At 38.1% G+C, this 24,068-nt stretch overlaps 1 protein-coding gene across 3 annotated transcripts in view; it reads left to right on the forward strand.

Moving 5' to 3' along the window:
• SFMBT1 (Scm like with four mbt domains 1) overlaps nucleotides 1-24,068 on the forward strand; it is a 107,203-nt gene that overhangs the window by 71,076 nt on the left and 12,059 nt on the right. For all 3 annotated transcript variants that reach the window (XM_067463599.1, XM_067463598.1, XM_060765888.2), the window contains exons 5-15: nucleotides 786-874; nucleotides 4,470-4,716; nucleotides 6,722-6,819; nucleotides 9,253-9,354; nucleotides 13,217-13,367; nucleotides 14,044-14,126; nucleotides 15,239-15,365; nucleotides 15,679-15,792; nucleotides 17,082-17,124; nucleotides 19,718-19,782; nucleotides 22,457-22,596. In XM_067463599.1, the coding sequence (XP_067319700.1) occupies nucleotides 786-874; nucleotides 4,470-4,716; nucleotides 6,722-6,819; nucleotides 9,253-9,354; nucleotides 13,217-13,367; nucleotides 14,044-14,126; nucleotides 15,239-15,365; nucleotides 15,679-15,792; nucleotides 17,082-17,124; nucleotides 19,718-19,782; nucleotides 22,457-22,596 (1,259 nt within the window). The remainder of the gene's footprint in view (nucleotides 1-785; nucleotides 875-4,469; nucleotides 4,717-6,721; nucleotides 6,820-9,252; nucleotides 9,355-13,216; nucleotides 13,368-14,043; nucleotides 14,127-15,238; nucleotides 15,366-15,678; nucleotides 15,793-17,081; nucleotides 17,125-19,717; nucleotides 19,783-22,456; nucleotides 22,597-24,068) is intronic.

The following is a 24,068-nucleotide window of genomic DNA, read 5'->3' on the forward strand; positions in this document are numbered from 1 at the left end:
TGTGAGAGAATTGGCCGTCTGCAAGGATGTTGCCCAGGGAATGTCAGGATGTTTTGATGTTTTTACCATCCTTGTTGGGAGGCTTCTCTCATGTCCCTGCATGGGGAGCTGGAGCTGACAGAGGGAGTTCATCCGCACTCTCCCCGGATTTGAACCTGCGACCTGTTGGTCTTCAGTCTTGCCGGCAAGGGTTTAATCCACTGCACCATCAGGGGCTCCTTCAGGGTGATAAGGATGGGGTATAAATATAGTAAATAAATAAATATTATTTTAATAAATTTTCCGTGTGTTGGACCCATTACTATAAGTAATGGAAATCTGATGATAATTCATCTTGCATTCCCCATCCTTGGAGTGACTTCTAGCCTTGGACTCCAAGTAATAGGTATTAAATTCTCAGAATTGTTATTAATCATAATTTCTGTTTCTGAACATTTGAAACTTCCTTTGGCATTTTCAGGATAAATTTTATTCTGTCACTTTACTACATTTGGCTCTCCGTGTTTGTGGGTTTTAACTTTTGTGGATTTGATTCATGTGGTCTCTCAAGGACTCTTGTGTTCCTCCAGTGCAACTCTGTGGTCAATCTCTGTTTGACCTCATCCTGGAGGATCTAGAGATTTCTAGAGATATATTTTCTTAGGTAAAAACGATAGCAGCTTTTGATTTGTCCTTTTTACACTTTCACAGAGGTCCTATTCTCTTAATGCAAGTGAATCTGGAATGCTGACTGCATTATCAAATAGCAAAAGTAAATGTTCTCTAATGATTTTGTCTTTTTTTAGGTATCAAGGATAAAATTTCAAACCAGGAGGAATTTCTTCAGCAGACTTTGAAAGGAGCAACAAGTGCCCCTGCTAGGCTTCTTGAAGGGGTATGTTTGCATAGATTGCGGCAATAAAAGGCCTCTGTCCTTTATTAGCATAGTCACTGGTGAGGAATGCTGGGAGTTGCAGTTTAATGACAGCTTCGACATAACCTAAATCCAATCGCTACTCCCAATCACAGTAAATCTACCAGGTCTGCTGTTTGAATGATAAATCATCACTTAAGTAAAACTGATTGATTCAGTAGGTCTGTTCTGGCATGGGCTATATTTTAATTTTTTTAAAATTAATATTATATTTGTTATACAAGTAGATTTTGTACATTTAATCCACACCTGTCATTTATCTATAACCCCATTTCTCCGCCCTTTTCCTATTTCTCACGCTTCCTCCATTATATATTATCCCCTCATTATAGTTGCTGATGACATGATAAATAAATAAATTTATGTAATATATCTTAGTTCTGTTTGCTCTTTTTTTTCTTCCCTCCCCCCACCACCCCAAACACATACCACAATTTCTATTAGAACTTTAACTTCATTTTCAGTATTTCTCATCTCTGTTCTGTTGAACTTTTAGTGATAATGTTTAGTTATTTTGTTAAATTAATTTTATTGATTTGTTATATACGGTTCCTGGTTTAGGCATTGAATGTTAGCCACTGTGTTTATTGTTGTTGTTGCTGTTGTAGTAAGCCACCCTGAGTCCTCTTGGCAAGATAGGGCAGGTAAAATTAAAGTTTTATTACTATTATTATTATTATTATTATTTATAATAATTGATAGTTGTGGTGGGGTTCAGCACCATTTAAAAATAAATTTACTTTCAATACTTCTCGATTTTCCTAGCCTCTCTTTTTTAAGCCCTCTATTGTTTGTCTTGTAAACAGCTCCCTCTTTTTGCAATTTATTTTGTAATGTTCTTATGATATAGTCCTCCTCTTTGATCATCCCTTTGTATATTACTCCAATCAGCCCTTTCTCTGAACTTCGTGCTTTTCTAATTATGTCTTCCATCATGCTCTCCCTACCTATACATTTCCCACATTTTTGTTGTTTCAATTTATTATATAGCCATAGTACTTTAATCCAATTTTTGTTTCCCATCTTGTCTGTTATTCTGTTTATGGGAATAAGGTGGCCATTCATATCATATAAATCTTTCATCCTATACTATCATTTGTCTTTCATTTTTCTCTGCAAGCTAGAATCAAACCCCTTCCCATAAAGACTCAAGAGGGGTCCATTTTGATGTTCCTGGCATCCATTTAGGTTGCCATCTTTTCCATATTTTTAATGCCAGTTTTCTGGAGCCACTTCTTCTTTGAATGCTTATTCTCAAATTCCTTGTGAAGATTCCAAAGCCTCTTCCTTATTGACTCCTCCTTCTATCCTAAACTATTTATCTCTCATACAACAGATTGAGTGGTTACAGTTTTGAAGAATGATCAAAGGTTTGCTTGCATTTGCTTTAGTAAGATAGTGCCCACTAAGAAATTATTTTTCTGCACTTTTCATACAGCCGCTTATGCCAGAGAAAGTTCTTTTATGGGGATGACCTGTTTTTGCTTTCTCCTTCTTTATTTGCCTTGTGTAAAATAAAATGGCTGAGTCCCATAGAACTGGGAAGAATTTTCCCCACACGACCAAATCTAGTCAGTGCAGGGAAGGTCTTGTTGCATTATCTAATTTGCTAATGCTAATTCCATCACTAGGTTCTTTTATAGTTCTATCTGTTGTTTTGGCATGCGGATTATTTCATGAACATCCTGGTATAAACATCTCAAGAAAGAAAACAAGTATTGTAACATAATGTATTTAAACACAAACCCCCTTACCCCTTTTCTTAAGTAGGTGTGTGATATGGAAGCACCTTTGTATAACTAGTACAGATAGGGATGTGCTTGGGCTGATTACAAGATACAGTTGGCCCTACCTCGACACTTTCGCCAACGGTATTCCCTAGCCCATGTTCACTCAATTTCCGCACTTTCCATTGGCTCCTTTTAGGAAATATTTGTACTCATTGAACCTGAACTCAGCTATGACCTTTATCTCAGCCATATTGTTTTTGTGATACTGTTTATGACTGTGTTATATTTTATTATTTTTATTTGATTAATTTTAACTGTTGTCTCTACTTTAGCTGTAATTTTACGGCTTGACTCTCTGTAAGCTGCTGCGAGTCCCCTAGGGGAGATGGTGGCGGGGTATAAAAATAAAATTATTATTGTTGTTTTTATATTATGATTGAATTCATCTGCCCACTGCTTGAAATACTTTTAAAAATTCCAAAAATCTAACCTTGATTTTGTTATTTTATATAAGAAACAAAGGAAATAAAACAGGCCCCATCCCTCCCCTCCTTTAGTAAGAGCTTGAAGACCTGGTGGTTTCAACAAGCCTTTGAAAATGACCAGTTCTAACTCAGCTCCACACATTGTCTAATACGGCCTTCTTCTTCCTACCAGTTACCCAGATTCTTTCCTCTAATCGGCCCTGGAATGGACAACCACAGACCTAATATTATTGTTGCCTGCCATGGCATTGCACTTAATTCCCGGGCCCCCTAGAATTTTTGGGCTTGCACAAATCTTGGCCCGGCCTTTTTAATTTTTAATTGCCTTGAACAGGCAGGATTATTTTTAATATATGTGTGTTATGGTGACCATTTTTATGTTTATATTTTGTTTGTTAATTTTATGGTTATGTTGTTTTTACTCTGTATGTTTTGTGATACCACTTGGGAACTGCTCTGAGTCCCCTCGGGGAGATTGAGCAGTATATAAATAAATTATTATTATTATTATTATTATTATTATTATTAACATCATTTTGCCACACCAAAAAGTATCAAATTAAAAAAATGAAAAATGAGTTAAAGATGACAGCATGTTATTGGCTAGGAGTACAATATTATCTACGGTTCTAAACTATCAAAATGTATCAGATCACTTTGGCTCAGGCCTTAGAGAATTGTGTTTTATAGCAAAGGAATGCCTATCCTCAGCACATTTTTTTCTATTCCTGTAAACCTTGTTCAGATGCATTTGGTACCTTTTGGAAACCAGCTCCACATATAAAATTGAGTATCCACAGTTTTTGGTATCCATGGGAAGGTTCTTAGAACCAAACCCCAGCATATACCAATGGCCCAATGTACTGTTTTGTTTTGTTTTGTTTTTCTGAGCAGATGTGGAAGATGAACTGTCTAAAAGTGAAGGCTCTTAAAAGGATTTAGCAAAAGTACTTGCTAGCATTCCATCAGAAATGATAAGAATTTTACAAGGATGTTGTAGGTCATTTTTCCAGCCTTGAGTCGAAAGGGAAAATGTCTTGGCAGGACAACATGGAGACAAATTGTGGTTTTGGCTTGCTATATGAATTGCAGATTATAATGATCTTGGCTCTGTATCTGTCAAATATATATAAAGTGGAAGCTGCTATGGTATGCATTGGAAATAGGACGAGACTGTCCCATCTTGCCTGGATACCTGCTCTGTTTGTACTGAGGAAACAGTAAAAATTGTAGTTGTCCTCATAGAATCCAGCAAGAGCAACAGAGATTAATGATTTGTCTTTCCAAGTTAAGTGAACCAGGAGTTTCCATTAATCCTTTTTTCTCTGTATTGCTCTGTAGCTCCATCGAGGGAAGAATCCTTTGGATCTCATTGCACCTGGTTCGAGATTAGAGTGTCAGCACATGCAAGATACCCTGGGTGCTTGGATAGTTAATGTTCTAGAAAATATTGGCGGAAGGCTCAAGCTTCGTTATGAAGGACTTGAAAATTTAGAACAGTATGACTTATGGATGTTCTACTTGGATCCCTTTCTCCATCCAATGGGCTGGGCAACTCAGCATGGATATGCTCTTGAACCCCCTCTAGGTACAAAGCTGTATTTTTATTAACAGTTTCAGACTGAAAACTTTAATGAAAGAGTCTTTTATTCTTTTCAAAATGTTGTTTTTCCCGAGTCTTCTTAGCAAGCTAGAGACCTTTTTTTCAAGACTACTGGCTAGATGGCCACTCCAGAAATCTATGAGTATCTCAGACCAACAGTGGGTATAAGACCAGAACTCAGGGTTGTTATCTCCCCTAACTCTTATCCATCATTCACATCCACAGCCATATATTCGTTTCTTCTCTCTTTCCCCCTTTAATGACACACATACCTTTGAGGAATATTCAAAGTGCAAACAGATAATTTGGAGGATTTGATATTTTCCAGTGTGCTGAAATACACCGCACTGTCGTATGAGAAAGGTGGTGCAGGAGCTTTGTCAGTAAAGTATAATATAGGTACATATAGGGGCGCAGTGGGTTAATCCCCTGTGCCGGCAGGACTGAAGACCCACAGGTTGCAGGTTCGAATCCGGGGAGAGTGCGGATGAGCTACCTCTGTCAGCTCCAGTTCCCCATGTGGGGACAGGAGAGAAGCCTTCCACAAGGATGGTAAAACATCAAAAACATCTGGGCGTCCCCTGGGCAATGTCCTTGCAGTCGGCCAATTCTCTCACACAAGAGGAGACTTGCAGTTTCTCAAGTCGCTCCTGACACGACAAAAAAAAAAATCTAATATACTGGAGCACATGTGTCATACTCAAGGACCATGGGTTGTTGTAGGTTTTTTCAGGCTATATGGCCATGTTCTAGAGGCAATGCCTCTAGAACATGGCCATATAGCCCGAAAAAACCTACAACAACCCAGTGATTCCGGCCATGAAAGCCTTCGACAATTCAAGGATCATGGGCCAAATCTGGCCTGGCATGTCATTTAATGTGGCCTTCCAGATGCTGGACTACAACTCCTGTATTTCTTATCATTCGACATCATGACTAGAGCTGATGGTTGTGATACAGTAACATCTGGAACGCTGCTGTTTGTTCTGTTTAGTCAGGATAGTGGAGTTTGAATTCAGATTCAAAGTTTGTGGATATGATGATGTATGGCATTAAAATATCCTTTAGCCTTTCCCCAGCCTCAGAGCCACAAGTTCTGTTGGATTGCAATGCTCATTATTCCCAGTCCACATGGTGGGTAATCAAAAGTGATGAGAGTTGTCGTTCAGTAACATCTGGGGACCCAAATTGGGGACCCAAACTAAAGAGCATTGATGTATGTGTGAACGCCCTCTGTATCCACAGAGTTTCCATCCATTGATTCAACAGCTCTTTGAAAGGCTGAGGTGGCCCTCAATGAAAAAGAGTTTAACAATTCTGTACTAGAGGAATTGCAGTGTTTATGTGAATCCCTAATATAATCTGTGATACTGAATTGCATTGGGGTGTTATACAAACACCAAATGAATGTCATGGTCAGAACTCTGAAGTTTTATTTTCTTCTAAGGTTTATTCAAGCTGCATATTTAAACAACTTCCATGACAACAGAGGAAAATCAGTCTTGATTCCATAGAGTTTGTTGCTTCTTTTATTGTCGGTGAATGAACTTAGAGCATTTCAAATTATATGAGTAGATGGTGGATGTAGAAATGTTCTTTTGGTTGCCACCTTAAGGTACATATCTGCAACACACTGAAGATCATCTTAAATTATTCTTTATCAGCATCCACCTCCTTGCCCCCAGTCAAATCACCAAACTGCCTTTTATTCTCCTCAATGAAAAGAAGCAATTATGATTTTGCATAGCAGTTGGTAAAAGGGAATCTAAGCAGAAAATCTTGATGTATGCCTTGAGGGCGGTTTTAAAAATCACTCTATATGTGGCTGAGAAAAAGTTCTGATGAGAAATGTGCATCGTAGTCTCTTCATCAGTAAGATAACTTGTGGCTTTTTAAAATATCTGTCCATGGTGTAGAAGAAATATTACGCTTTAAGTTGCAGTTTGTGTCACTCCTAAAGTGATAACATGCTTCCATTCTTTTATTGAAGCTATCAGCCATTTGAAGACTGAGGTAGAATGGCAGGAAATCCTAGCAAAAATAAAAGAAGAGGAAGAAGAATCATTGGTGCCCACTGATCTATTTAAGGTATAACAGCTGGGATTTTGTTTAACAAATTGTATGGTTAAATATAACAGGTACAAAAATTAATTGCTGACAGCCAGCCACATGAGGCTGTGTTAATTAATTTTCTTTGCTCATTGGATCTCGTATACTCCAGGTGAGTGACTGTTTGAAATACGCTTAAGATAATGTGTAGAGGCAGTACAACAGATGTAGTGTAGGCCCATCACACCTGCGGGTATGCAATGAAGAGTTTTGAAACATTTCCCAATATTTTGCTTTGCAGAGTATTGAGAGCCAGGAGATTCTTCCTTTGTGTAATTAATAGATGTCCCAAATCCATACATGAGAAGGAAATGGAAGAGCAGCAATACATGATTAGCACTTTGGGGGGCTATGAGTTTCAAATTGGCTGGCTCTTTAAACACTTTGTCCCCCTCCTCTCTAAAGGGAAATGTAGAGCAAAGGTGGCTTTCCAATCACAGATTCCCTGCCCCTGAGGTGTGGGATCTCAGGATCAGAATAACTAAAGACCCTGTCAAGCCTGAACCAGAAAATGCAGTGGACTAGATTATGCCTGCGATCTAGCAGAGCTCGAATAGTAGAGTAGTAGTAGTAGTAGTAGTAGTAATAACAATAATAATAACAATAATAAGAAATCTTTATATGCTGCTTTTCTCCATAATGGGACCCAATACAATACAGATCAAAGCACATTTAACATAAAATAAAAGATGAAAATCACACAAAGCATAAAAGGTAAAGGTAAAGCTTTCCCCTTGACATTAAATCTAGTTGTGTCCAACTCTTGGGGGTGGTGCTCATCTCCCATTTCTAAGCCGAAGATCTGGCATTGTCCGTAGATGTCTCCAAGGTCATATGGCCAGCATGACTGCATGGATCTCCGTTACCTTCCTGCAAAAGCAGTACCTATTTATCTACTCACATTTGCATGTTTTCAAACTGCTAGGTTGGCAGAAACTGGGTCTAATAGCAGGAACTCTCCCTGGATTCAAACCACCAACTGCAAGTTCAGCAGTTCAGCAGTTTAACCCACTGCGCCACCAGGGGCTCCTACACAAAGCATGATAACGTCCAGAAATAATATATAAATAAGTATTAAGAATTAATTTTTTAAACCAATTACAATTATAATGGAGACTCATCAGTTAAATAATATAGGGCTTCAGCTGGTTCTTGAAAGATAACTGAGAAGGGGCAGTTTTAATCTCTAGGGAGGGAGTTCCAAAGGGCCAGGGCAGCTACTGAGAAGGCCCTCTCTCTCACTGGAGTCTTCAAGATATCCAGAGCTCTGCCAGAATCGTATCAAAAGGACAGAAGTGAGGAGGGAAGCACCATCTCTCAATGCTCCCTCTTAAAAATATCATTACTAAACCAACTTCCTCTCATTAAAATAGGCAGGAATGGATTAATCAGTGCACACAAGTATGACACAGTGTTTTGACTGTTGAGCTAGAACTGAAGGAGGCCAGGGTTTGAATCCCTACTTGGTTACGAAAAGCTGAGCACTCTTGGTTTTCAGTGTCAGAGGAAGGTAGTGGCAAATACACAAACCCGGAACAAATCTTGCTCCTTAAAAGACCTCTGTGATAAGCTCACTCTAGCTTTGCCTTAAGCTGAAAACAAATTTAAGTCACACAACAAACTCTAAGGCAGAAGTAGATTATTTACTGGTGGGGGCATATTGGGAAGTCAAGAAAGCTGTGGATTCCTTGGCCCCTATTCCTAGGAATAGTAGTGGTGGTAATAATAATATTTTATTTGTAGCCCACTCTATCTCCCCAAGGAGACTCTTCCCTACAACTTCCAACACTGGAGAGATTGGGAACATGCACTCTTCTGTGGGTTCTGATTGGCAGCAGGGGTTGGGGAAATCTCAGTCATATCATTCCCTCTGGAAATGTGCTAATTTCTCTACTATGAGCAGGAGATCTGATTACAATCAACTCTCTGTATTTGCAGGTTTAACTTTTGAAGACTTGATTATTCGCAGATTACTATCTTTTTATATAAATGAAAAACTAATCAATCCTTTTTTAAAACCTAAGAGAACACTTCTGTAGATATCTCTAGGTCCTCCAACACAATTCTGTGATCAGTATCTGGCAGAGTTGTGGTTTTGAGCACTTTAGCAGAGTCAATTAGACTTAATAGTGCCAAATTTTCCGACAGTCTTTGATTCTACATTATTTTCTGCTTTTCCATTCCAATCACCTATGAGTAACAAGAAGTCCTTTCAGCTTGATAACTTTGAAATGCCAAACTGCACTGGTGAAACTCTTATTGAACTATTAAAGGATAACATGTCTTTTTTGTGTGTGGGAGCAGAAAATATTCTATACTTCCCACATTCTAGTATGAACAGTTTTCTGTCTCGGTGATTTTCTGAGCCAAGAGTCTCAACGGTAATTAACGTTTTCATGTTGTCATTTTTAGGACAAGCCTATTGTTGGAACCCACTCATTCTCCACGAACATGAAATTGGAGGCTATTGATCCAAAGGCTCCTTTTATCATCTCACCTGCGACAGTTACAAAGGTATCAGAATATATATTTTTAGGTGTACCATCTGCCAGTTGTAAACCCCCCCCCCCCCAGATATGCGACTGAAATGAAATTTGTATTTATTTAATTTGATCCCAGCTTTCTCCTAGGATAGACCCAAGATAGTTTTAAAATGAAACAATTAGGAATAAATTAAAGACACAGTAAAGAATATAAAGATAATGTGCCCATCATTAAATAGTCCTTCAGACAGAGACAATTTGGATATGTGAATAAAGGGGTTTTTGCTTGTTGATGGGTTAGCCAAGACTTTTATGGGCGGAAATTCCAAAGTCTGGTGGTGGGACCAAATGAAAGATTTAAAACTTTGGCAGGGCTAATATTGACAGACCTAAGACATTTAGGGCTTTAATAGGTCATAGCCAACATTTTGAATTCTGCCCAGAAATAAACTAGCAGCTTGTGAAACTTTTGCAGCAGTGGAGTTACATGTTCACTGTAACCCCAGTTAAGTTTCCAAACCTTTCATTTCCATCACTTAGCTCTAAGACATTTGTAGCAATACTAACTCTGAGATGCTGTAGAACTTCTTTTCCTTTTTATTTAGTAACGATAACTGTTTTTGTTAACGACCATCATCAACTTTGACTTATGACAATGCTATGAATGCAAGTAATCAAAGTTACCATATCATCAAAATCTTGCTCCGGTCTTGCAGTCATAGTTGTGTCTTCCTTGACAGAGTGTGTCCAACTGCAGTGTAGCCTTCCTCTTTTTCTACCACTTTACCAAGCATTACTCTCTTTTCTAATCAGGCATGATTTCTGATTATGTGGCCAAAGTATGCGAGTCTCAGTTTAGTCATCTTGGCAGTGAGGTTTGATTTGCTCTAGGACCAATATGTTTGTCTTTTTCGCAGCCACGATACCCATAGAACTGTAAAGTAGTAGCTACAAATATGTTGAAGCAGCTGTAAGTGCTGGGGGAAATGCAGGGTTTAAATAAAAATATGTTGTCTATGCCAACTCTTTTCAGACTAACTGAGCCTGAAAGTAACAGCTAGTGTGATCTGAATTGCAACTCTATACATTTTGACAATATGCATTTAATTTGTTTTGATTTACCATTTTTCTTCAATTCTAAAACACAAGTTGCAGTGAACTAAATAGCACAAACATATTGCTGGACACACAACAATAGTTTGTTTATAACTTTCAGGATCATTTTGCAATAGTCAAATGCAATCTTTTATGTTTTGTGCTCTTGTACAGTCTAATTTCACCATCCTCAGTAGATTAAGTGATGGGAGTGCTCTCATTTTAAATCTTTGCTAGTCACAATGGAAAACATGTCAGGTGTGAGAAACCTCTGGGTGCTAGAATTTCCCATCATCTCTGACTTCTTGACCTGTGGTTTAAGCTGATGACATTTGGGATTCCATTGACCTCTTGTCTAGATCAGTGGTTCTCAACCTGTTGATTCCCAGATGTTTTGGGTTACAACTCCCAGAAATCCTAGGCAGTTTACCAGCGGTTAGGATTTCTGGGAGTTGAAGGCCAAAGCATCTGGGGACCCACAGGTTGAGAACCACTTCTTGGAGGTTCAATTATATTTTTCTGGAAGAGTAGGATTTTATATGCATTTCAACACTTGTGAATAAAATGAATTTTAGCTTTGCATCTCGGTTAAGATATAAATGCTTTATACTACTACTACTACTAGGTTGATAACATTCCCAGCTATTTTTGCTCACTTTTTACAGGTCTGTAGCAGATGAGGAGCTAAATGCTACCTATAAATAATGTTGCTGTGTTCCTTAATATTTATGTACATTAAAGGAATAACAATGATTATAAAGAATCTCAATCACAAATGTTCAGGATTTATGGGGCCATTTTAAAATGATGGCCATGGAAGACTTCTGTAGCATCAGCTTAGCACTGGATTACTTTTGGATCCTTTGGCATCACTTAATTTTGTGCACACTCTGAAGTCCCTGGAAATTCAAGACTGATCAAGTCCCGCAGCATTCAGCTTGGGGCATACAAGTCAAGAATACTTTGAATATGATACACTTTCGGTATAATGAACAACCTTCAGAGACAAAAACAAATATCTTTTAACTGTAAATGAAAATTGTACTTGCAAGCCCGCCAAACATCCTTGTCTCTCTTTGTTATAAAAACAATTTCCACCCACTTCAGAACTTTCACTTTTTGTGTATATGTCATTATAACCGTGTCTGGAATAGATGAATAATCCTTGTGTCACTTTCTCAGCAGAATGTCGTCATGACAGTTCTATCTCCACAGTGCCAACCCTTTTTTCTTTTGCCTAGCCAACATTTCTTTCATCTGTCTCACCTTTCTGTATCTTATCCTTTTCAAGATGCCTCTCTGTGATTTTGACATAATACAACTTATCGGTTTGACACATCTCTTGAACTGACTGCTCAATGTCCTCCCCCGCCTTCCTCCATTTTTTCTCTATCTTCTGATTAGCTACAAATATAATACAGTCCCTTTTCTGCTAGTTATAATCATCTTATTGCATGCAGTTGTTGACATAGGTATAATTACTGTGTCATGTAGAGACCCATTTGGCTCTTTGGCTCTATTTTTTATGTTCTTTATTTTGTTGCCTGGCCAGAGAAGAGAATTAATTTCCTCAATCGCAATTGCTTCCATCAGTCTGTATTTAGGTCATTGTTCTTGTTCTATTAATATCACAAAAGTGTTATTCTCCTCTCGTGTCTTACTTAATTATTGCACTTTGGGCTTGCTCTCAACTTTTACCTCTAAAGTTCCCTGATGGCTTGTCTTTCCCTACCTGTTGTCACTGATCCAGATAAAACTCTTTTGTTTCTTTTGAAAAGTCATAGATCTCATTTACCTTTTTATTTCTGTACCAAAGATGATCCCCTGGAACACTCAACTACTCTTCTTCATCTCACATTTCTCAAGAAATCTCTATGTTTTTCTTTTAAGGTTTAGTTGAACTTTTAAAGCCCCTTTCCTGTCCCCTATGTTTTCTTGTAAGTATATGACTATTTGGGCTACTTCCATTCTTGTTTGGCTTTGAAAACCTAAGTATATATTAAGGGCTTTACAAAAGATATCTGAGAGTTCAAATCAAATCATTTATTTCGGTCATTGACCAGTACAGAAAATAGTCACATTTTCATACAAACTTGGTATGTTTGGTACATTAAAAATATAAATATAAATATAACGACTGAAGCACAATATGGGTGAGGGAGCAGAAGGGAAGGGGAAACAGGGTAAAAACATACAATGCTCAGATCCATCACCAAATCCTAGATTCAGAGAAGAAGATTACTGGACACACAGTTAACTTTTGGGACTAGTCATTCCCTGACGGATTGTGTATGCTGCTGCACAGAACTTTGCAACATTGTAGGTTGTAGCTGAATTAATATCTGCAAGTAGCATGGAGGTATAAAATTGTCCTGAATGGCCTGAGTACTTGTATAACAGAGGTAAGATAAGCCTGGCACGGATATCCCTGTAGAACGGGCACTGGAGGAGCACATGTTCTATTGTTTCTACATGACCCGAGTCTCTCTGGTTTCTCTTCAGATCGTATAAATCTTTCGCCTTTTTACCTGAGAGTTAAATCACTTTACTTTCATTTGAAAGTGAAAACTTTCCAAACCGAGTTTATGATTGTGCCATAGAAGTGAACGCATCAAAAAAAAAAAGTTAAAAGCCTTAACTGAGTATCCCTTACTCCTTGGGTTCGCTTAATGCAGTACTTTTTAATTTATAATTAAATAAATAAATATTGGCAGCCATAACTCAACTATTTGGGGGGAAAATGACAGTCTTCCTGATAATATCCAATTATCTAATTAATTTTCCTTGTTACCTTCCAGGTGTTTGATGATAAATATTTTATGATTGAAATAGATGATTTGCGACCAGAACATACCACTTCCCGGTCTTATATCTGCCATTTTAACAGTCCTGGTGTTTTCCCTGTGCAGTGGAGTTTAAAGAATGGTTTGCATCTCAGCCCACCACCTGGTTTGTATCTGTTCTTCTACCAACAGTCAACTCGATATATTTATCTTTTAATACCTGAAAATACTGTGTTGCACCGACTAAAACTGCATATTTTTGAGATACATTCCTGAAGTTTAGACAGTTCATTGGAACAATAGTATAAGAAGCCATTCTTTGCATGTAACCATAAACTATAGAATATCTTTCAAACATTCTGAAAACTTTTGATATTGAATGCATTATGGTGTCTTTAGGAACAATTCATGCAATATACAGCAGGTTAATTAAAGGAGCCAGTGTTGGTTAGTAGGAGATTGGACCAGATCTTGGAAGATTGGAAGAGACCTTGACTAAAATCACAAAAAGCTGTGAATCTCATTGATTGATATATAAAATGCATTCTGTTAACCCAGTGGTTCTCAACCTGTGGGTCCCCAGATGTTTTGGTCTTCAACTCCCAGAAATCCTAACAGCTAGTAAAGTGGCTGGGATTTCTGGGAGTTGTAGGCCAAAATACCTGTTAACCCACCTCAGCCCAAATGGTAGTAGCTTGCAAACTTTGTGTTTTGTCTGTCTGTCTGTTTGTTTGTTTTGTTAAAAATGTTAAATAGCCCAAATCAGGGGAGCCTAATTTTTTTTAAGAAAGAGCATGATTTAAAATGCAGTAGTTAACAAGATTCTCTTTTCTTGTTCATAGGCTATCCCGGACAAGACTTTGACTGGGCAGACTATCTCAAGCAGTGTGGAGCTGAAGCTGCTCCCCAGAGCTGTTTTCCCTCAGTGAGCATTCACAATTCACTGTGTACATTGATTGCCATATATTTTATTGATGAAATGTGTTAGCAACAGCACATAGTAGTAGTAGTAGTAGTAATAATAATAATAATAATAATAATAATAATAATAGGTAGGAATAACTTGTGAAACTGCAAGTGGCTTCTGGTTTGAGAGAATTGGCTGTCTGCCAGGAAGTTGCCAGGGGACGCCCAGACGTTTAACCATCTTGTGGGAGGCTTCTCTCATATCCCCACATGAGAAGCTGGAGCTGACAGATGGAAGCTCATCCCATTGCCTGGATTGTAATCGCCGATCTTTTGGTCAGCAGGCCAGCACAAGGGTTTAACCCATTGTGCCACCTACTGCTGCCACAGAAATCCCAGTGATTCTAGAATTAGGGTTTCCCAGCAAAAGAATTCAAGCAGTTTGTATTCCCATTAGAAATATGTTGCCACCAGCCTTTTGAAAGTGCAGTCTACTAGTAACTAAACTATGTGCTCCCTTCACATCCCAGCAGAACTGAAAGAACTTCAGCAGTGACAGTGACTTTTTCTGCTTTATTTATTTAAACCCTGAAGCAGATTGCATTTATTTAAACCCTGAAGCAGTATAAATATGACAATTCCTGTCCATAAACATATAATGGAGGAAGACCAACCAAAAAGGGAGGGGAACAAAGTAGTATTTCAGCAGAGTTTGAGGAATGAGCTTGATTCACTTTTCCTCTCCTGCTATTGTCGTAGTAGTCATAAAAGCTAAAGAAGGAACCTATTGATTTATTTTAAATATTTATTTAATTTGCAATATTTAAAATATGTATTTGAAATATTGCAAGTATTTGGGACTGAAGAAGAATACCTCACATATTCTACTGCAAATGAATCCAGATGTTTCTGATACTTGTGTGACCAGTGAATTAAAATTCTTAACAATCACCTAAAAGAGGCTTCATTTGCTGATGGCATGATGTTTTGAACTGAGCATTTGATTCCTTGCTAGATTTTCCTAAGCACCCCCTTTAGCACTAGTATACTAAGCGTGTTCCAAGTAATTTTCCCACTGGCATTGCAGTCTAATCCTCTTAAAATTGTGCTTCTTTATTTCCTTTTTTAAAGCTAAATTCTGACCATGGTTTTAAGGAAATCATGAAACTTGAGGCTGTAAATCCAGAAGATCCAGAAGAAATTTGTGTTGCTGCTGTTACAAAGGTGAAGGATTCCTACCTCTGGCTACAGCTGGAAGGTAATTTGGGATTTGGAAGACAGATGTTTTGCATTTGGCTTGCTTTCTCCAGTTGTCATGTTAATTCCATTGCTTTTACTGTGTGTCGTAAACCATCTTCAGTGAGTTAAAAATAGCTATGAAATAAAATATGAGGGAATACCTGTACATGGGCTGTATTTCCGGTTGTCACTCCTGCTTAGACCAATATAAAACACAATTAAAGGATTGTATCCTGCAATAATAATAATATATGTAGTGGATTGTGTCTTGTCAGCAATCAACAGTAGAATTGGAGGTATTCCCAATAAGACTTTGCCTTTTATTTTAACAGGCTCTAAATTGCCCATCCCTGATTGCATAGTAAGTGTGGATTCCATGAATATATTTCCCGTTGGTTGGTGTGAAACTAATGGATACCAGCTCAGACCTCCTCGTAGAGCAGTAGGTATGAATAATATGTTTACGCTTATGAAAGATGGAATATTCTGTAGAACTGAACAGGTTGTGGGAATTCAGAATATTTTATTTGCATTTGCCACACACAATAAAAGGTGCATTTCTGTATGGGGAAGAAACATATAAGCAAGTTCCGAGGGGAAAAAGAGGTGTGGAAAGGAAAAAAAGAATTCTTAAATGGATGGAAAGTTTTATTTCCTAGTCCAGAGCTCCCTAATAGTAGCTTAAATTATAGGGCTACATGCATACTTGGGTAACGTTAAGTGGACAACATGTAAGCATTAGGCGTATGCAATCCATGGTTCTAAATGGTTCTAAAGTACTTACAAAACTAAAGTTCTGGTGGTGAAAACTAGGGGGCGCTGGTGCTTTGCTTCTACAGTGTTGCTAAAGTTCTGGTGGTGAAACTTTCAGAACTCGTAACACTTTCAAAATTTCATTATAAATGGCAATTCCTAATAGGTTCTATCATAAAAAACACCAATAATGAAATAATCATGAATTTTTGAAAGTTTTGTTGAGTTCTGAAATTTTCACCACCAGAACTTTAGCAACACTGTAGAAGCAAAGCACCAGCGCCCCCTAGTTTTAACAACCAGAACTTTAGTTTTGTAAGTACTTTAGAACCATTTAGAACCATGGATTGCACATGCTAGTAAGCATCTGTATTTAGGGACTAAGATTATACAGGTTGAGTTTTCTTTATCTGGAAATCTGAAATACTCCAAAATTGCCTACTTTGGTGACTGAGGCACCATCTACACTACCATATATTCCAATTTCTGATTCCAGATTGTCTGCTTTGAACTGGATTATATGGCAGTGTAGATTGATATAATCCAGTTCAAAACAGATAATCTGGGATCAGATACTAGATTATGTGACCGTGTAGATCCAGCCTGAGATATTGACACCTTTGGTTTCTGATAGGTCAGTGTACAAAAGCTTTTGTTTCATACATAAAATTGTTAAAAATATTGTGTATATAATTATTTTACATCTATGTGTTTTAAGTTTGGGTTTCATCTCCAATATATCTTCTTATGTATATGCAAATATTTAAAAAAATTCCCCCTCCAAAAAAATCCAAAATAAAATGTTCGACCTATTGTACATTTTGGGAACTAAACTGGAGAAATTCGTTTGGAAAGGAGGAAACTTTCATTCACTTAGGCCTTGTTCTCTGTTCAGCTACTCATAAAGTTTACAAATCGTGTTTTCTCTCAGGACAGTTTTAAAGAGATTGTTTTTTTCAGTGTGTTTTATTTTGGTTGACAGTGAACAAGGAAAAGAAAATTGCAGTAGTGCAGCCAGAGAAACAGTAAGTATTATACTTATTGCTCTCACTAAAATGGCTTGTTTTTACAAGTCTTGATTACTGTGGTCCATGGTCATTTTGATGTTGAAATTAACAACAAATCACTTAATGATTAAATAGTGAGGATATCTTTCTCCCTTTGGTGGGGAGATTAGGACACTGTATGGATCACTTTCCCATTCTATTTGCCTATATTTGTGCTGTCATTGAGACACTAAAAATGTGTACAGGACTGAAAGTTAGAAAAATAAAACACAAAGTAACCCAACGTCCTACAGACACCAAGCCTTCGTATTTCAGAACCCTGTCCCTATGTATCATTGTTCGACTGGCATTCAGTTGCTATGAATATCAACAGCACCAGTCACAGTCAGTTGCCCAGTTATTAAGAGTAGAGTCTGCAAGCTCTCTGGATGAGTTCACATCATATAAAATCTTAGTATCCTATAAGAAGAAGTAAGTTGTAGTTAACATCATTTGAGTGACACCCTTTCTCTTTCACACTCACAAAGCAGGTAATGAAAACATCCATTTCTTTTACACTATTTACAATTCCTCGTAACATCTATACTTAAACTATGGTTTGTTCATACTTCAGTTAATGAGAAAAGGTCAGCATCAAAGTGTGTTTTTAGGTTCTGGCTTGTTCTCAGACTATAGTTCAGTGATTCCCAACCTGTGGTCTGTGGACCACCAGTGGTGCACAAGAACTAAATATGGTCTGCAGCCTTACTGTGACGGCACCATTGCAATGCCACACCGAACCAACTACCCTTCCTTGTGGCTATGCGTCCATGGCGAAGAGACAAGAGAAAACAGTTAGGGACAATTTCTTGAGTCTCAACGCTCTGCTTTTTGTATTTTTTTTTTCAACCTCAGCCCCCCCCCCCCTTTTTTTAACACAAGCATTAACAAAATTCATGGATAATAACACAGCCCAACAAAAAAAAACTTTTTTCATATCTTTTTTTAGGCCTGTTCCTGGAATTATTTGGGGTGCTGATTCAGAAAAATGCATTGGATAGACCACATCAGCTCTAGATTATTAAATACAGTTTTCTGTGGGCAAGAAATGGAGACTACTGGATGGCATATGTTCTGTATCAGGAATTAGAGCTGATGTGGTCTATCCAATGCAGTTTTCTGAATCAGCACCACAAATAACCAAACCGAATCTAAAGATGACCAAAAACCGATTTGTAACCCTTTTGGTACAAATGTTGGAGAGTGGTCCCTGGTCCAAGTGGCCCCTGATCAGAAAAAGGTTGAGAACCACTGCTATAGTTGAAACAAATCACATGTTGTCATATTCAGATATCATTGGGATCTTTAGTTCATTTAAAACTAGAAAAAATCTCTTTTATGGACACAATAAAAGAAGTGTGAAACCATGGCTGAACTGAGTCATTTATGTCAAATGTGAACCCTCTCTCGTTTTGTAAATGCTTCTAAAACTCACAGGATGTTTCACAACCTAACTCTTTGGGCCTGATAGCAACACATGAATCTACACATGATGGGTATCAGAAGATGAATTCAGAAAAGTAGGCATAGATGAGAATTCAACTAATTCAGGGGAAAGGTCATTCCATCAACTGAGACCTTGCATTTGTGAGGAAAGTGAACTTAACTTGCTGTTCAGTGGAATTGATTTAATGATGGATGACAGGCAAGTACAGGCAGTCCCCAAGTTACAAGCATCTGACTTACATGTCATTCATAGTTAAGAACAGGGGTGAGACAACAGGAAGTGAGAGAAATCTTCCACTCAAAAGGGAAATTTGCTCCTGAAAGAGTTATCATAGGGAAACAGTGTCTTCACTGTAGCTTTCTTTCCAGTCCTTGTTTCCACAACAAGCCAAAATTTTCAAAATCCAATTTTCACAGGGACAGAAAGTGAAGTGAATCTTCTGAACAGAGACAGCAAAACAAAAGTGTTAGCTCTTTGCTGTGCGATCCAAAACTTAAAAAAAATTTTTTTTTTGCTAGAGTTAACATTAAGAGATATGTTTGTTCTGACTTACATATAAATTTAACTTAACAAACCCACAGTACCTGTCTTGTTCATAACTTGGGGACTGCCTGTATGGAATTTCATAGTATGAAAAACACTGGTTGCGTTCTATGCACATTTGAAAGGATATGTGCTGGGCAAGGGAGTTGTGTCTGTGTCTATTTCTTTCATGCAATATTTGTGACTAAGTATTTGTATTAATGCTATAGCAAAATTTCTGAGTAAACTATTACCTCTAGTTCCTGGGAACAATTGCAAGCCTTTAAGTTTGTTTTCTCTCTCGGCCCATGAAAGATTATGACAACATTACCCCTTGGCCACCTGTGTTTTCCAGCTGACATGACTATTCTTTGGAATCAGCTGTCTCTATGGCCACCTCAATAGTTTTATATATTGATAGCAATTGCTATTAAAGAATAAAGTGCCATTTGCGAAGTATACATGCTAGTTGGCACCAAAAACAATCATTTTTGCTTCATCAACAATGCATAGGACTAAAAATTCATAAAACAAACTGCCAGAACAAGTGAGGCTTTTGCTTGCTTATTTGTTTGTTTGGCTTACTATCTGTTTATTTGTCAGGGTATTGTCTTCAAGGGCTGTCCATGAGGGGCTAAAGACCCAGGAACTCAACTCACCTGACACTGGTAAGAAAAGATAATGTGTTTCATGTGTGTAATATGAGGGAGAGGGTAGCGCTAGAATCTTATTGAAAACTATGTCTAATGTATTGTTGAAGACTATCATGGCCAGAATCACTGGGTTGCTGTGAGTTTTCCGGGCTGTATGGCCATGTTCCAGAAGTATTGCCTGCATCTATGGCAGGCATCCTCATCCTCAGAGGTTGTGAGGTCTGTTGGAAACTAGGAAAGTGGGGTTTATATATCTGTGGAATGTCCAAGGTGGGAGAAAGAACTCTTGTCTGTTTGAGGTAGGTGTGAATGTTGCAGTTGGACACCTGGATTAGCGTTTAATATCCTTGAAGTTTCAAGGTCTGGCTGCTTCCTGCCTGGGGGAATCCTTTGTTAGGAGGTGACAAGAGCTCTTTCACCCACCCAGGACATTCCACAGATATATAAACCCCACTTCCTAGTTTCCAACAGACCTCACAACCTCTGAGGGTGCCTGCTATAGATGCAGATGAAACATCATGAGAGAATGCTTCTGGAACATGGCCATATAGCCTGGAAAGCTCATAGCAACCCAACTATGCCTAATTTAGCATGTTGAAAGTGTGCAATGTAAAAGAAGGTACAATGCCAAACTGTGTGGTGGTTTGAGTATCACACATCATCCCGAAGACCAGGATTCAGCTCTCCACTCAGCCATGGAAACCCACTGGGTGAGATTGGGCAAATCATGCTCTCTCAGCTTCAGAGGAAGAGAAAGGCAAATCTCTTCTGAGCAAATCTTGCCATTGATACATACACCTGAGGGTCTCTATAAGTTAGAAACAGCTTGAAAGCACGCAGCAACAACATAATGCCAAAAGCAGTAGGGGACACAATTCCAGGCAAAACACACACAGAACTTAAATTGATGGATTTCTGTCCAGTGCTACCCTGTTCAGTTTAGACTCTTCCTAATAATCATTGGCTTGCTTGTATTTTAAATTACTTCATTTCCACTGTGGTACACTAGGTTGTGCTTTGCAGATTGCTGGCAATTCTGTAAACAAAGGGTTGTTTGAAAATGAAGTTCCATATGTGCCAGATGGCAAAATCTAAATCATTTGCAAAACAGTTGAATGAATGAGTGCTGAATATGTACATCTGCTGCTGAAAAAACTAAACAAATCTACTTTCCAAAATCTTGTTTCAAGACTTGCAGTACAGCAAAATGCATCTTTGAAATGCTACCTAATGGAAGCTTTGCAGAAATGGAGGCTGCTCATTCTGAGATTTAATTGGTTTTTAAATGGAGAGGTGTTAAGTCAATATAATCTGATCTCCACTAGGTTTGCCAATTATAAACCTCCATGGAATTAGGCCTTTAAAAAGAAAGTGACTCTTGGTCCAAGCTGAGCTAGAATGAAGCAGCTGTTAGTGTGCTGGTATCATTAACTATCCTGCATCACAGGAGATGGTGACTTACATTGCAGACCTAAATAATAGTAGTTGAATATAAGCATTGCTTCAGCATGAACATACATAACACTGCCAATTTGTGTTTTCAAGGCAAAGATATTTTTAAGCAGGGTTGCACAGTTTGTGAATGACCAAGCCAAACACACTTTATTAGTCATGCATCATGCCCTTGATTGTCAAATGTCCCTTGGCCTGTTTTTATTATCCCTAATTGTCATTAAAATCAAGATCAAGCTTCTGATTGGGCCAGTTTGTTTGCCAAAGGGGTTGTGTTCAGTTTGGAGATATGCGTGTGTGTTTGTGTGTATTTATGGGTATTTACAAATTTTATCTTGCCACTTTTCAATGCGGGTCATGTGGATTAATGTAAAACCATCAAATTCATGGGAATGCTACAAAATCAAGATTTTGTTTTAATGGAAACTTCCACCACTGTATAGTTGGGTTAGACAGATGTAAACTGGGATGGAATGACTTTTTCAAATGGTTCTGGTGATATGACTCAAATCCATGGGTCTGTGCTGGACAATTTACAAGACGGAGGTGGCAGGAAACAAAGCAACAAAAGTTTATCCATTTAGAGTTGAAGCAGAATATATTGCCTCCACTTCAACATGGTTTTGTAGTTGAATCTGTCTACGTGATGATATGTAATTCCCTCAATTTACTTAGATTCAAAGGTATCTTCATTCTACTTTTTTGGCTCTCCTTAGATATATATATTTAAAATACAGCATAGACATTGTTGGTCAAGGAAAGTAAAAGTCACAAGGAGTTGTGTTGGGAAAATTGGAATTTTTTTGCTTGTTATCTTGAGGTTTCATGGTAATGAGTGAGATGGAAATATTTATTTGTTGTTGCTGTGCGCCTTCAACAATAACAAGTGTAAGCAAATTGAAAGAGGTCCACTTTCCCCTTGGAATACCCCTTCCTCAGTTTGAGTTTGTATATATACACACACATACAGTGAGCCCTTGCTTTCAGGATCCCCTGTGGATACCATAATCTGCATAGTAAAATGGCAAAATCAAGGTTTGCTTTTTGGCATTTTGGAGGAGGGGGATAGTATTTTCAAGCCATGGGTGGTTGAATCTGCAGTGCAGAATTCCATGGTTATGGAGGGGCAATTGTGTGTGTATATAGACACACATTTTTTCACTTCTGTAGTTAAATGACTTTCTACAAGTATTAAAAGTGCTTACTTTGATTTTCTGAAATTGTTCTACTTCCCCAGTTGTAACGAATGGTAAATACTACTGTCCAAAGATCTACTTCAACCACCGCTGCTTCTCAGGGCCATACCTTAACAAAGGTAGAATTGCAGAACTGCCTCAGTCTGTGGGGCCTGGGAACTGTGTCCTTGTCCTTAAAGAGGTAAGGGAGAGTGGAAAACAGAGCTAAACGTTTGCGGCAACATTTGCTATCTTCCTCTTGCATCAGTTCCCCTATCAGTGTAACAACTAGAAATACATTCATGTAACCTCGAGGGAATAATAAAAATGTGTAATGGTGTATAAAATAATATTCTAGCCTACCTGTACCTATTAATTTGTCTAAGATAGTATTTTTAAATGAGTCCCTTCATAAGTAAGGGTTCTCTGGTTAGCTGTTTTCTTTATTCTGTGTAAACTATTGCATTGATTTAATTTATTCTTTTAGTCACATTGAGCTCTTATTTTTGAAGTGGAAATGAGAACTGCTGCAATAAAGAAATGAAATGTTTTGGATAAAAGTAGACTTCTGTAGTAATTAGACCATTCTGATATAGACGGGCCAATGTAGAGTAGCAGAAACATCTTAAGGCAGAATATAAGAATTGATGAGTTGATAATTGGATTTGTTGTGACAAATCTGTAATCTTTTCTGAGCATTCTAGTTGATTCTAATTGCCTCTAGGGATTGCTGCTGCATATTATATGCCATTTCTTATGCCTCATAGTGACAGTATTTGCCAGATACTGTCCAATATCCATGACTATAGCACTGCTTAAAAAGGTTTATCATTCTGGATTATTTTCATATTAAGTTGATGTATTCTTTCTTGTGTTTCTGTCTCACTTCTTGGAATGAATTGCATAAAACAATTTTCACTCTTTCATTCTTCCAGATATTTAGATAAGCCGGTCTGAGTCCCCCTACGGAAGTTGAGAAGATCGGGATATAAAAGTTTTAAATAATAATAATAATAATAATAATAATTTTGATACAAGGTCCAATGCTTTGCTTAAAATTAGCATTAGCTAAGGTCTGTAGTGCTACAGCACCTTTCACCCTTGAAATCTTGTCCCAAACAAAATTAATTCATAAGTACTTTCATCACTGCGGTGACACAATGGGTTAAACCCTTGTGCCAGCTAAACTGCTGACCTGAAAGTCGGTGGTTCAAATCTGCGAGATAGGATGAGCTCCAGTCTGTCAGCTCCAGCTTCCCATGCAGGGATATAGGAGAAGCCTCCCACAGGATGGTAACACATCCAGGTGTCCCCTGGGCAACATAACATCTCTGTAGCCAGTTCTCTCACACCAGAAGCGACTTGCAGTTTCTCAAGTCACTTCCGACACTATAAAATTAATGTTTTATGCCATGTTCAACACACCATTGCATAACCAGCTCCCCCCCCCCCCCCCAGTTCTTAGTGTAACACATCATGGATGTCCCTCACAAGCATTGAATTCCTTCTCAGGAAGATGACAGATCCCTAGTATTGCTTTGTCTCTGTGTGTAAATAGTGTATCAAGATTGCCAGAGATTTGCAGTTTTGTTGCGGTTTGCTGCCTTCAGGCCAACCTCGACTTATAGTCGCCCTGTGAATTAGAGACCTCCAAGAGATCCTTATGGCCCTACT

Source organism: Anolis sagrei, chromosome 2 (genome assembly GCF_037176765.1).
Source record: "Anolis sagrei isolate rAnoSag1 chromosome 2, rAnoSag1.mat, whole genome shotgun sequence".
NCBI lineage: Eukaryota > Metazoa > Chordata > Lepidosauria > Squamata > Dactyloidae > Anolis > Anolis sagrei.